The sequence below is a fragment of the Lolium perenne genome, chromosome 3 (assembly GCF_019359855.2).
Source record: "Lolium perenne isolate Kyuss_39 chromosome 3, Kyuss_2.0, whole genome shotgun sequence".
NCBI classification, from domain to species: Eukaryota; Viridiplantae; Streptophyta; class Magnoliopsida; order Poales; family Poaceae; genus Lolium; species Lolium perenne.
In genome coordinates this window covers 200051355-200062981 of record NC_067246.2, presented here as the reverse complement: position 1 = coordinate 200062981, position 11627 = coordinate 200051355, and the positions used below count along the sequence as shown (strand labels likewise).

Below are 11627 nucleotides of genomic sequence, written 5' to 3'. Positions count from 1 at the left end.
CTCGTTCTCAGCCCCAGAGACTCGTTCACTTTCTTCCCAAGCAAAGGCAGCTAGCGAGCAGGACCTTGGCTCCGAGGAGCCTAGCAGCTCCCGGTAGAAGTCGTACACATGTTCCTGTATAAGCCTTTTATCCGTGATAACACCTCCAGACGTGTTAAGGGAGGAGATATTGCACTTCCTCCGCCTTCCGTTAGCGACCGCGTGAAAGTAGGCCGTATTGGCATCCCCAAGAGTTGACCAGCACACCCTGCCTTTTTGTCTCCAATATTCTTCTTCTTGTCGAAAAAGGGACATCATTTGTCCTTCAAGATGGTACCGGAAGGCCCATTCTTCCGGCCCAATGCCCAAGTCATCTGCCCGGTCATCAAGCTCCTTGATTTGGCTAAGGAGGATCTGTTTCTGCGCTTTGGACTCCTTTCCCCTATTCGCACTCCACCCGCGGAGATTCTGTCGGAGGCCAACACTCATGAAATTCCACCAGTCGACAACATCACGCCCACCCACCCTCTAGGATAGGGCCGACCAAAACCGTTCGAGCATCTCTCGAAAGTCTCCCACTTCCAACCACCCAGATTCAAAGAAGAAACAGTTGCTTCTAGGAGGAGTCCCTGCTCCAGTGTCGAAAATCAGCGGCGTGTGGTCGGAACCAAGACTGGTTTCCGCCACCAGCGAGCATAGGGGGAAGCGTGGCTCCGCTCCGGAGACATGAACACTCTGTCCAACACACATCTTACCTGATTTAATTGTTTATTCGTCCAAGTGAATCTAGCCCCTGTCCGAGGAATTTCCCTAAGACCCCAATTTGCAATGTGCTCGTTGAATAAGTCCAATCTGGTCCAGTTGATTCTATCGTTGTTTTTGTCTTGTGCATCTCTGAGGAGGTTGAAGTCTCCACCCACGAGGAGAGGGGCTTCAGCAAGTGCAATGTAGTTGGAAATTTCCTCCAAGAAGCTAGCAGATATAGCATGGTGCCAACAAAGCCTGGAACGATCTGCCCGTCAAATAACCGAAGCCTTGATATAGAACCGACCAGTGCCAATTGAGCCCACCTAAAAGGCACTGTCTCTGAAGCCCATCAGCATACCCCCTGAGTGTCGGTGGCCGGCAGCCATCACCAGATGAACTTCTCCCCAACTTCAAGACTGCGGAGCTCCTGGTCCGTGAAGTCCTGCTTAATGGTTTCTTGAAGGCAAACAATATCGATATGATGCGTGCGGAGATAGTCTTTTAAAAGGGTTCGGCGTCCCCGAACACCGAAGCCTCGAATATTCCAGAAAATCGTGTTCTTTGTTCACATATTTTACGCTATTTGATCTGACGTGCTTTGGCTAATTGATCGAGAAAGTCAGATTGTTTCTCAAAGGAAAATTCCAGCAACGGGAAATGTAGCTTCTCGAGCGTCCTTTTTGAGAAAAAGAAAAGTACTTAGTAAGCATATACGAAGTAGGAAGGCTCTTTATACAATTGCCTCTAGCTTCGGCAGTTCGATTTTTTTTTCTCGATAAAGGCTTCGACAGTTCGATGCAAGCACGAAGTCATGTGCTGTCGATTTTAGTTAGCATGAAACGAGAAAATGGACACAAGGTTTGCAACGAGGGGGTCGCCAAACTTCCGGTTTTAGAGCACGTTACAGACCGTTGATTGAGCTTGTCTGAAATTAAGAGTGCACATGCATTTGCTAACCACGTACGTCCAGCTGTGTTTACTCATCGGAGCAAGTGAGCAACCATGAGTCACGAGCTAATGATTCGACAATACAGACATAGCCACATACGACCAGTTATATACATCACTACTTCTTGCACATTCCATAGCTCATATATAGTTAAATTTCCGTTTGCAGTAGTGTTAGTACACAGTTGTACCAGTACAGATAGCAGCACATTGTATGCTTCAGAAGAAAAGTAGTTACAGGTGCTACTCTCCTTCTACAGTTCTACATGCAGTTCCATGTTTTAGCTTAGCTGCTTAACTAGGAAGTGCCTGAAGGCCAGAAAATGGAGGGCTTCACCTCGCCAGAAAAACGAATTACCAAAACCAAGTTTGAAAATAGCAAGTATCCAAGTACAGAACAACAGCTCGCGTTCTGTATATCTAGCTAGTTGCAGCCGTGCGACGGGTCTATAGTGCTTCCACTACCGGAGATTGCTTCGTACGCCGGGTCTATATAGTGCTTCCACTGCCGGAGATTGCTTCGTACCCCGGGCCTGAAGGCGGGAGATCCTCCCAGAAGTTGCCCTGGACGCTCCAGAAGTTGTCGCTGAACTCCGACAAGAACCGCGTCGTTGCGGCGGCCACGTCGTGGTGGTCGGCGGCGGGCCAGCCCAGGTCGGGGTAAGCGAAGCTCGTCTGCGTGTACTCGTCTCCCACTGTGGAGCTGGCCTGGCTCGTCGTCGACGCCGACACAGACGACGTCGTCACCTCGCTCACCGCCATGGAGGCCGGGCAGCAGCTGGGTGCTTTCTTTTGTATCCTGGTCCTCCAGTAGTTCTTGACCTCGTTGTCGGTCCGGCCGGGGAGGTGCTTGGCGATCTCGGCCCACTTGTTCCCCAGCCTCGCGTGGAGCTCCCGGATGACCATCTCCTCCTCCGGCGTGATGCTTCCGCGCCGCAGCCCCGGCCTGAGGTAGTTCAGCCACCGCAGCCTGCAGCTCTTCCCGTTCCGGTTCAGACCTGATCGAATCGACGCGTCACACGGAGATAAACGTTTGTAAGCTTCCAGCATTTAACCCTCAGCAATGCAGTACAAACGGTTGCAAAATTGGCAAGCATCAGTTGGTCATGATCGAGAGCCTTTACCGGCAGAGCGCGCGAGGTTGTCCCAGGAGCCCTCCCCGTGCTGGGAGATGTAGCCGACGAGGATCAGATCTTCCTCCAGCGTCCACGGGCCCTTGCGCACCGCCGGCTCGCCGGCGCGGCCACACATCATCCTCGCCATCCTAGCTACTCAGGTGTTTTCTTCCGGAACTGAAGAAGAGTATGTGTTGTGCTCGGAGAAGTAGAGCAGAGACGAGTACCGACGGCGACGGATAGCAGCGCTCTTTTGAATTTTGATTGATCGGAATCGCCGGTGTTTATATAGGCTCGCCGAGGGGCTGGACTGGCAACTGTAGCTAGCAGCACGTGTGTATATAGTAGGATCCATGTGCCAGTATTTTGCTGTTGGCTTAGCACTCGCAACCTTGCCTAGTTTGGAGCAAGGTAGGCCTGCTTTATTTCGAGCCGCTTCCGTTTCGGGAGGGCAAGCGCATGTTCAACATTTGGAGGAAGGTAAGCCTGCTTTTTCTTCAATCCATGGTGTGTTGTTAGCTGAAGAAAAAGAACTGGAATCGTGATTGGTCCTGTAAACAAGCCTTCTCACGGGATGAGCCACGAAAAGGTGAGTCCGTTCCCGCGTTTTTCTCCTCCCCTGTCACGCACTCGCCGGTGACGAGGAAGAAGACGTAGTACAGCTGTAATCCGGCCATGTCCACCAAACCAGAGGATGGATCTTATCATCGGAGTGAACGTACCTACGAGCGCCCTCGGCCCTCTCGCTTTCAGTTTGGCGACGGATCGATCGACAGACGAGCCGAGTGGTTCCCGTCATGCACGTGCGAGCGGTGGACGGCTCGCTCTTGCGTCGTCTGCTCGCCACTGCTTGCTGCTTCCCCGAAATGGAAGTGATTCCCATCGGCATCGGCATCGAGCTCGGAACTGGTTAGGCGACATGCCGGATTTGCATAAGGATCACAGTCTCGGCTGCAGGCACGTTTTCCTGGTGCGAAACGAAGATGCTCATCGCTCTCGGGAAAGATCGAGATGCCACGGTTGAGCTGAACGAGGGAGAGAGAGAAATGCACAAGTCCTGGGACATCCCGTGCATTTGTGCACCCTTCATTTCTAAACTCTTACTTTGGTAGTGATTCTTTTGCATGCATGTAGCACATTGCCTACCCTACCACCAGTAGCACTCTCTCATCTATTAGTAGTTAGTACACACATTTTAGTTTTAATCTTAGATTTGAAAGGGCTATATGTGGTGGAATAAATATCAAAATAATTTTTTTTGAACATATGTTTTTATTTCCGATGATATCTCTTAAACAAGTCAAAAATTAACTAAATTCGGTGCATTAATTTCGAAACACGATGAAACGCCATGGTTTACAAGGAAACATAATGAAAGTATGAAACACATTCGGTATTTTTAATCTTGTTTTTCATCATTATATTATATGGTTTGAACTCTAACAAAAACTACAAAATATTTTTGTAACTACAATGAACAAATTCTAAAACAGAATGAAACAAAATATCTATCTATTATATACTAAAAGCAAAATAAGGGTGTTTTTCGAGGCATCAGGTTCATCCACATATGCTAATAAAATATAAACCGATAATATTAATCTTAACGTCTCAGATTAAAAGATAATATGTGTTACGTACAACAACATACATGTACAGAAATAAACTTATGACACGTAACCCATATAATTATGATCTAGATTTAACCGAAACCAATCCTGAGTCATATAGTTTTGTTTCACGTTACAGATGTTACGGAAGAGATTTGCATCCATTTGAAAAATAGGAAGCCATCACGAAAAAAAAAGATGCCGTGCCAAATCACGTGAAGGACTCCTAGAGCTGTATAGATAAGAAATTAGATTCTTTTTTCTTCCTTAAATACCAGTGTTAATTATTTCAAAGGAGCTAGATATGTGTGTGTGTCAGCGTAAGCACATGCTACACTATAGATGGAATATACGTAACCAAAACTATACTGCTTAACTGTATTACTTATAGAACTATAAAAATAGTGAGACATCCAAGTATATCCAAATTTCCTAACCGCATTTTCATGTGTGCACTTTTTTTATGATCCACTTCTAGATGTATCTATAAATAAAACGCATCTTTAGAGCATCTCCAGCCGCGTCCCCCCAAAGCGTCCCCCAAAGGGATTTGGGGCGCGCCGGACAAAAAAACCGTTCCAGCCGCGTCCCCCAAAGCCCATTTTTGTCCGGCGCGCCCCCAAACGGTGTCCGGCGCCCCGAGCCCGTCCCCGTCCCACAGGGGACGCACCGTGATGTAGCCCCGGTCACCGACGTCGCTACACCAAGACCAACAAGTCCCCCAAGTGGACCGATGACACGAGCCCGAGTCAAAGCACTACATGATGAGGTGAACTCGCTCCTCACCACCCTTGATCTTGGTACGCCTTTGGATGGATTGCTACCTCATGCCGACGTGTTATGTGTCATTAGGTACAAGGAGCATCAAGGTCACCAAGAGGAGGATACGCCATGGTCAAAGGGAGGAGAGGAGCAGCTGGACAAGAAGATGGACATGAAGATGGACATGGAGCTGGACAGGAAGTCGCCCGAAGAGCGCAAGGAAGAGAAGACGGACGGCCGGCCCAGAACCCGGTCGACCGGCTCCCTGACCGGACCACCCGGTCCACAGCCCGGTCTGACCGGCCTCCTGACCGGACCGCCCGGTCAGCGACCGGAATTTGCGCTCGTGACATCCGGGCGCCATCCAGGGGACTTGGAGCCTCGTCCGGTCGCCGCCCGGTCCCAGGCCCGGTCTGAAACCGGACCGCCCGGTCACAGGCCCGGTCTGACCGGCCTCCTGACCGGCCTGCACGACTTAAGTTATATTTTCGGCCCGAACTTACCTTTTCGGCCCATGACGCCTTGTAAGACTATAAATACCCCCAGGACGCCCCTTTAGCTCTTTAGACTTGTTTTGAACTCAAACCTAAATTTGAGCTTAGTCTCCCTTGGGTATCATCCCTCTGTAATCAAGGCACCTTGGTTGTTGATTTGGAACTTGTTGAGTGAGATTCTAGTACAAGATACTCTCTCTCCCTCACCAAGCTCTTCTTCTCCAATCCCAATCTCTCCCCGGGGAATTCTACCGCGTGTCTCTTCCTCGGAGATTCTATTGGCGTGGTCCATCGAGCCACGGAGGTAAGCATCGGGTGTATCGGGGTGTGTGTGTGCGTGAGTCTCGGAGTTCCTCGTGTTCATCGCCGTGTTCTTCGTGTTCCTCGCGTTTTCCCATCTTCCCCCTTGGTTTCGAAGTCAATCCGCGAGATCGGGCCACACACGGGGTCTTAGACCTCATCATATGGTATCAGCAGCTCTTGGTTACCGCGGATTTGACCTCCCACCCACCCGATTTCGTTCCTAGAAAATTTTCCAAAAAATCCCCAAAAATAGCCCCAAATTGCCTCTTGACCGATCTGTGATTTGGTTGCGTTTTGAGTGGTTTTGGTCCGTGGATCTGGTGTTGTTGTGCTCGATCTACTATTTCCCCAACTTTTAGCCTCCAATTCCATCGTTTCCCTTCGATTTGGTCGATTTGGCTTGGTTTTCGTGAAGAACAGGAGAGAGAAAGCTCATCCGCGAAATCCGGTTGAGCAGCCGGTCAACTGGGCCCTCGACCGGCCGAGCCGGCCCAGCACCCGGTCAACCGGGCGGCACCCGGGCAAGCCGGACCAGCACCAGGTCCATCCGGGCCTACGACCGGGCGACGCAACGCCCCCTTCGACCTCGACATCCGGCGATCTCCACCACCACCACCACCACCACCACCATCGCAGGTATAACTTGCAGGTCACCTTGTAACCCCTCTTCCTTTTGCGATCTATCCCATCGAGCATTGCTTGTTTAGTGTTGCGAGACATTGCACGTGGCCCCGCATTGTGAGGTGTGTGTGTCGCGTTGAGTAAGGCACCCAAGCAAACACTCGTGTGGCAAGATAGCAAAAGCGAGGCTAACGCTAACATAGTGCGTCAAAAAGCCCCAAAAACACAAAAAGAGTGCGAGTAGCACCATACATCCATACATCCATACATCCATACGCCCATATACACAAAAGTGTCCACGTGCCACCAAAGATACAAACGAGTGCAAGTGCCGCCATATACAAAAGAGAAAAAGCTTTTAAGCAAAGAGAGATAGGAGAAGAGAGGCCACGTGTGAATCTTGTTGTCTCTTCCTTTGCAACCAAAGCTTTGGCTCTCCTTGTGTTAGTGTGACACCGAGCACTTATACATACACTTTTCCGCTCACTTTTGGTTGCACTAACCCCGCTTATCTCGTGTGTGTGTTCCACATCTTCTTCCGTGTTTATAGTGATCTTCACATTGACATTTGGATTTTTGGACTTTACCCACTTTTAACAACATACTCGATCTTGGATTTGTCTTTTGGCTTTCCACAACACTCGCCTAACACCATATTTGCTAGCTTTTGCGTGTGGTTTTGCGTGTGTCCCCGATACACTTGATCTTGCTTTCGGTTTGGTGGATTGCCTCAATACTATCTTACCTTGGTAAGGGTACGAGGTAGTCTCCTTCCACTAACATACACAACATAGTTCTTGTCTTTGCATCATGGATAGGACCGGAGATACCAATAGGGATGAAGAGATCCTTCGCAACACCGAGAGGTTGGCTACTCAACACAACCTATGGACGCAACGACAAGAGTTCAAGGAGCAACTCTCTCTCTTCGAGACGCGCATCGATGAGCAATACAATGAGGTGGCTCACAACTTCTCCACCGTCAACCAAGACTTGGCCCTTCTTCGTGAAGCTACGGACAACTTGAATGGCCAAATGGCGGCCAATGATGCCAACATGGAGCGGCGCATGGATAGCCTCGAGCGCGCCATCACCAACTTGGGTCGCCATCGTCGACACCGTTCTACTTCCTCTTCATCAAGCTCTTCCTCAAGGCATGAAGACCATTACTCTCATGGTGGCATTTCATCCCCAAGCTCTTCCTCAAGGCGTGAAGACCATCATCGACCTCATCGCCAACATGCTCGTCATGAAGACTCTCACTCCAACTCTAGGCGTGGAGAAATACATCGCCATGCTCGTCCACATGAGCGTCCTCCACAAGCTCAAGGCCTTCACCAAGATCGTCACCAAGCGGATCGCCATGCCCACCATGGGCGTGATGGCCATCCCCAAGACCAAGATCCTCAAGATCCACCTCGGCGAGATCTTCGTCGCCACCCTCACCATGATCAACGTGGACGAGGAGAACTACACCATGATCAAGATGAGGGACCCAACATTGAGCATCGTCCTCAACCGCGACAAGATCTTCAACCACATCCTCACCGTGAACCAAGTGAAGCAAGTGTTCAACTCCAACGCCAACCCAATGCTATGGTTGGCCATCGAAGACCTCCTATTCCACCTCTAGCCGCACGAGTTGACGGCGCCCCTCCTCGTAGAAGAAACTTGGAGGATGAAGAGAACATGTATGGCAAGCTCAAGTTCAACATGCCCAAGTTCAAAGGTGAAGACGACGCCGAAGCTTACCTCTCATGGGCACTCAAGGTGGACAAGATCTTCCGCATCCACAACTACTCCGGTGCCAAGAAAGTGGCTATGGCATCACTCGAGTTTGAAGACTACGCCAACACTTGGTGGGAGCAAGTCCTCACTCTTCGCGAAGAAAAGGGTGAACCTCCAATTGACACTTGGGAAGATATGAAGAAGGAGATGCATGCTCGCTTTGTCCCAAAGCACTACATGAAAGACCTCTTCAACAAGCTCCAAAAGTTGAAGCAAGGCACCCAAACCGTTGAGGAGTTCTACAAGGAGATGGAGCTCACTATGATGCGAGCCAACATCCAAGAATCCGAGGAGCAAACCATTGCTCGCTTCTTCAATGGCCTTACTTATCCCATCAAGAGGATTGTCGAGTTCCAACCTTACTCCAACATGGTTGAGCTAGTCCACCAAGCATCGAAGGCCGAGCGCCAAGTGATTGAGGACATCAAGTACTCCAAGGCCAAGTCCTATTTCTCCTCCAAGCTCGCTACATCGACTCCTCCTACTACATCAACTCCTTATGCTACAAGTGCCAAGGCCGACGCATCCTCTACACCTTCCAAGAAACCGACTATCCAAAGTCGCATGAAGCAAACGGTCTCCTCCACCGCCTCCTCTAAGGCATCCACGGGACCCTCTAGTGTCACTTGCTTCAAGTGTGGCACCCAAGGTCACAAATCGTTTGAGTGCAAGAACACCAAGGTCATGATCACTATGGAGAATGGTGACATCGAGACTCTTGATGAGGATGAATATGAAGCCCTTGTGCAAGCCGCCGTGGCAAGTGAAGAAGCTTATGAACAAGATAGTGGAGAAGATCCTCTCTTATGTGAGCATGACCCAAGTCCCTCACTTGTGGTCACAAGGGTGCTAACCACACAACCTCATGCTATGGAAGACCAACGGTGCAACATCTTCCAAACCCGTGCCGGAATTGGTGGCAAGTCGATCAAGGTCATCATAGATGGTGGAAGTTGCCATAACCTTGCAAGCACCGAGTTGTGTGAGAAGCTCCACCTTACTCTCCGCAAGCATCCTCACCCCTACCATATCCAATGGTTGAGTGACAAGGGCAACGTCAAGATACAACATACCGTCACCGTCAACTTCAAGATCGGCCCTTATGAGGACACCATCGAGTGTGACGTGGTACCCATGACGGTGTGCCACATGTTGCTTGGCCGCCCTTGGCAATATGACAAGAAGGCTATACATGATGGACTCTCCAACACATACACCTTCAAGGTCAACGACAAGAAGTTCGAGTTGCGCCCGATGACTCCTAGCCAAATCATCGCGGACAATGCGAAGGCTTTAGCGAGGGCACAACTCCACACCCACCATAGTGAGATGAGAGGAGAGGGAGCGACCCACCACAAAGAGAGTGAGCGCCACAAGCCATATATGAGTGAGTCCAAGAGTGTCCTTCTAGCCACCAAGAGTGAGTGGAGAGAGCTCCAAGAGAACCCATCCACCATATTGCACTATGTGCTCATATGCAAGGGACCCGCGTCGGAGACTAACGACTTAACCAACATTCCTCCGTCTTTGTTGTCTCTTTTGCAGGAATTTCAAGACGTCTTCCCCGACGAGCTCCCTCATGGACTACCACCACTCCGCGGCATAGAACACCGCATCGACCTCATACCCGGCGCTCCGCTCCCAAACCGTGCCGCCTACCGCACCAACCCCGAAGAGACCAAGGAGATCAACCGTCAAATTCAAGATCTCCTCGCCAAAGGGTATGTCCGTGAAAGCCTTAGCCCTTGTGCGGTTCCCGTGATCCTTGTGCCTAAACCGGATGAGACGCAACGGATGTGTATGGATTGTCGCCCCATCAATGCCATTACCGTCGTTACCGCCATCCCATTCCGCGTTTAGATGACATGCTAGATGAACTTAGTGGTGCCACGATTTTCTCTAAAGTCGATTTGCGTAGTGGTTACCATCAAATCCGCATGGCTATTGGTGATGAATGGAAAACGGCATTCAAGACCAAACTTGGTCTCTATGAATGGCTCGTTATGCCTTTCGGCCTTTCCAATGCACCATCTACTTTCATGCGCCTCATGAATCACATCTTGCGTCCTCTCATTGGCAAGAGCGTGGTTGTTTACTTCGATGATATTCTTATTTATAGCAAAAACCTCGAGGACCATGTGCAACATGTGAGAGAAGTCTTGTGCATCTTGTGCCATGAAAAGCTTTATGCTAACCTCCCCAAGTGCACATTTGCTCAAAACAAATTGGTTTTTCTTGGTTTTGTGGTTTCCGCTAATGGGATTGAAGTTGATTCTTCCAAGGTGGAGGCCATCCATAATTGGCCTACCCCTACAAATGTTGGCCAAGTCCGAAGCTTCCATGGACTTGCCGGGTTTTACCGCCGCTTTGTCAAAGACTTTAGCACCATTGCTTGCCCTTTGAATGAGCTTACCAAGAAGAATGTTCCGTTTGTTTGGGGCAACGCCCAACAAAATGCTTTTGATGAGTTGAAGAAACGCCTTCACAGAAGCTCCACTTCTTGTTCTTCCAAATTTTGCAAAAACTTTTGAGATTGAGTGTGATGCAAGTGGGCTTGGTATTGGTGGTGTTCTTATGCAAGAGGGCAAACCCGTGGCATACTATAGTGAGAAGTTAGATGGCGCACGCCTCAACTATCCTATATATGACAAGGAGCTCTACGCTTTGGTTCGTGTTCTTGAAGTTTGGCAACACTATCTTTGGCCAAAAGAGTTTATCATTCATTCCGACCACGAGTCCTTGAAATATTTGAAAAGCCAACACAACTTGAACAAACGACATGCAAAATGGGTCGAGTTCATTGAGTCCTTCCCATATGTGATCAAATACAAGAAGGGCAAGGACAATGTTGTGGCGGATGCTCTTTCCGCAAAAACACCCTTTTGCTAACTCGTTTGGATTTTCATGTTTTGGGACTTGAAGAGATCAAAGAACTCTATCCTTCCGATTCTTTCTTTGCTCCCATTTTTGAGAAGTGCTCCGTTGAGCGAGGAGTGGATGATTTCTATTTGCATGATGGCTATTTGTTCAAAGCCAACAAGATTTGCATTCCCGTGTCTTCGCTTCGAAAATTGCTTTTGCAAGAGTCTCATGGAGGAGGTCTTATGGGCCACTTTGGCCGTGACAAGACATATGCCATGCTCTCAACCCACTACTATTGGCCAAAGATGAAGCGAGATGTGGAGCGCCTTTGCCGTCGGTGCACAACATGCTTACAAGCTAAGTCTACCTCCAACCCTTATGGTCTTTACATGCCATTG

General features: G+C 49.5%; 1 protein-coding gene across 1 annotated transcript; it reads right to left on the bottom strand.

Moving 5' to 3' along the window:
- Positions 1–1793: 1793 nt before the first annotated feature.
- LOC127343074 (MYB-like transcription factor EOBII) lies at positions 1794–3059 on the bottom strand. Its single transcript, XM_051369149.2, has 2 exons — positions 2799–3059; positions 1794–2672 (listed from the first exon to the last, which is right to left on the bottom strand). The coding sequence occupies exons 1-2, from the start codon at positions 2935–2937 to the stop codon at positions 2164–2166; spliced, it is 648 nt and encodes a 215-aa protein (XP_051225109.1). The 5' UTR covers positions 2938–3059; the 3' UTR covers positions 1794–2163.
- Between the last annotated feature and the right edge of the window lie 8568 nt (positions 3060–11627).

Coding starts and splice junctions, on each gene's coding strand:
- LOC127343074 (XM_051369149.2), bottom strand. CDS start 2,937: ATGGCGAGGATGATGTGTGGCCGCGCCGGCGAGCCGGCGGTGCGCAAG. Junction 2,673..2,798: donor CAACCTCGCGCGCTCTGCCG/GTAAAGGCTCTC, acceptor CGATTCGATCAG/GTCTGAACCGGAACGGGAAG.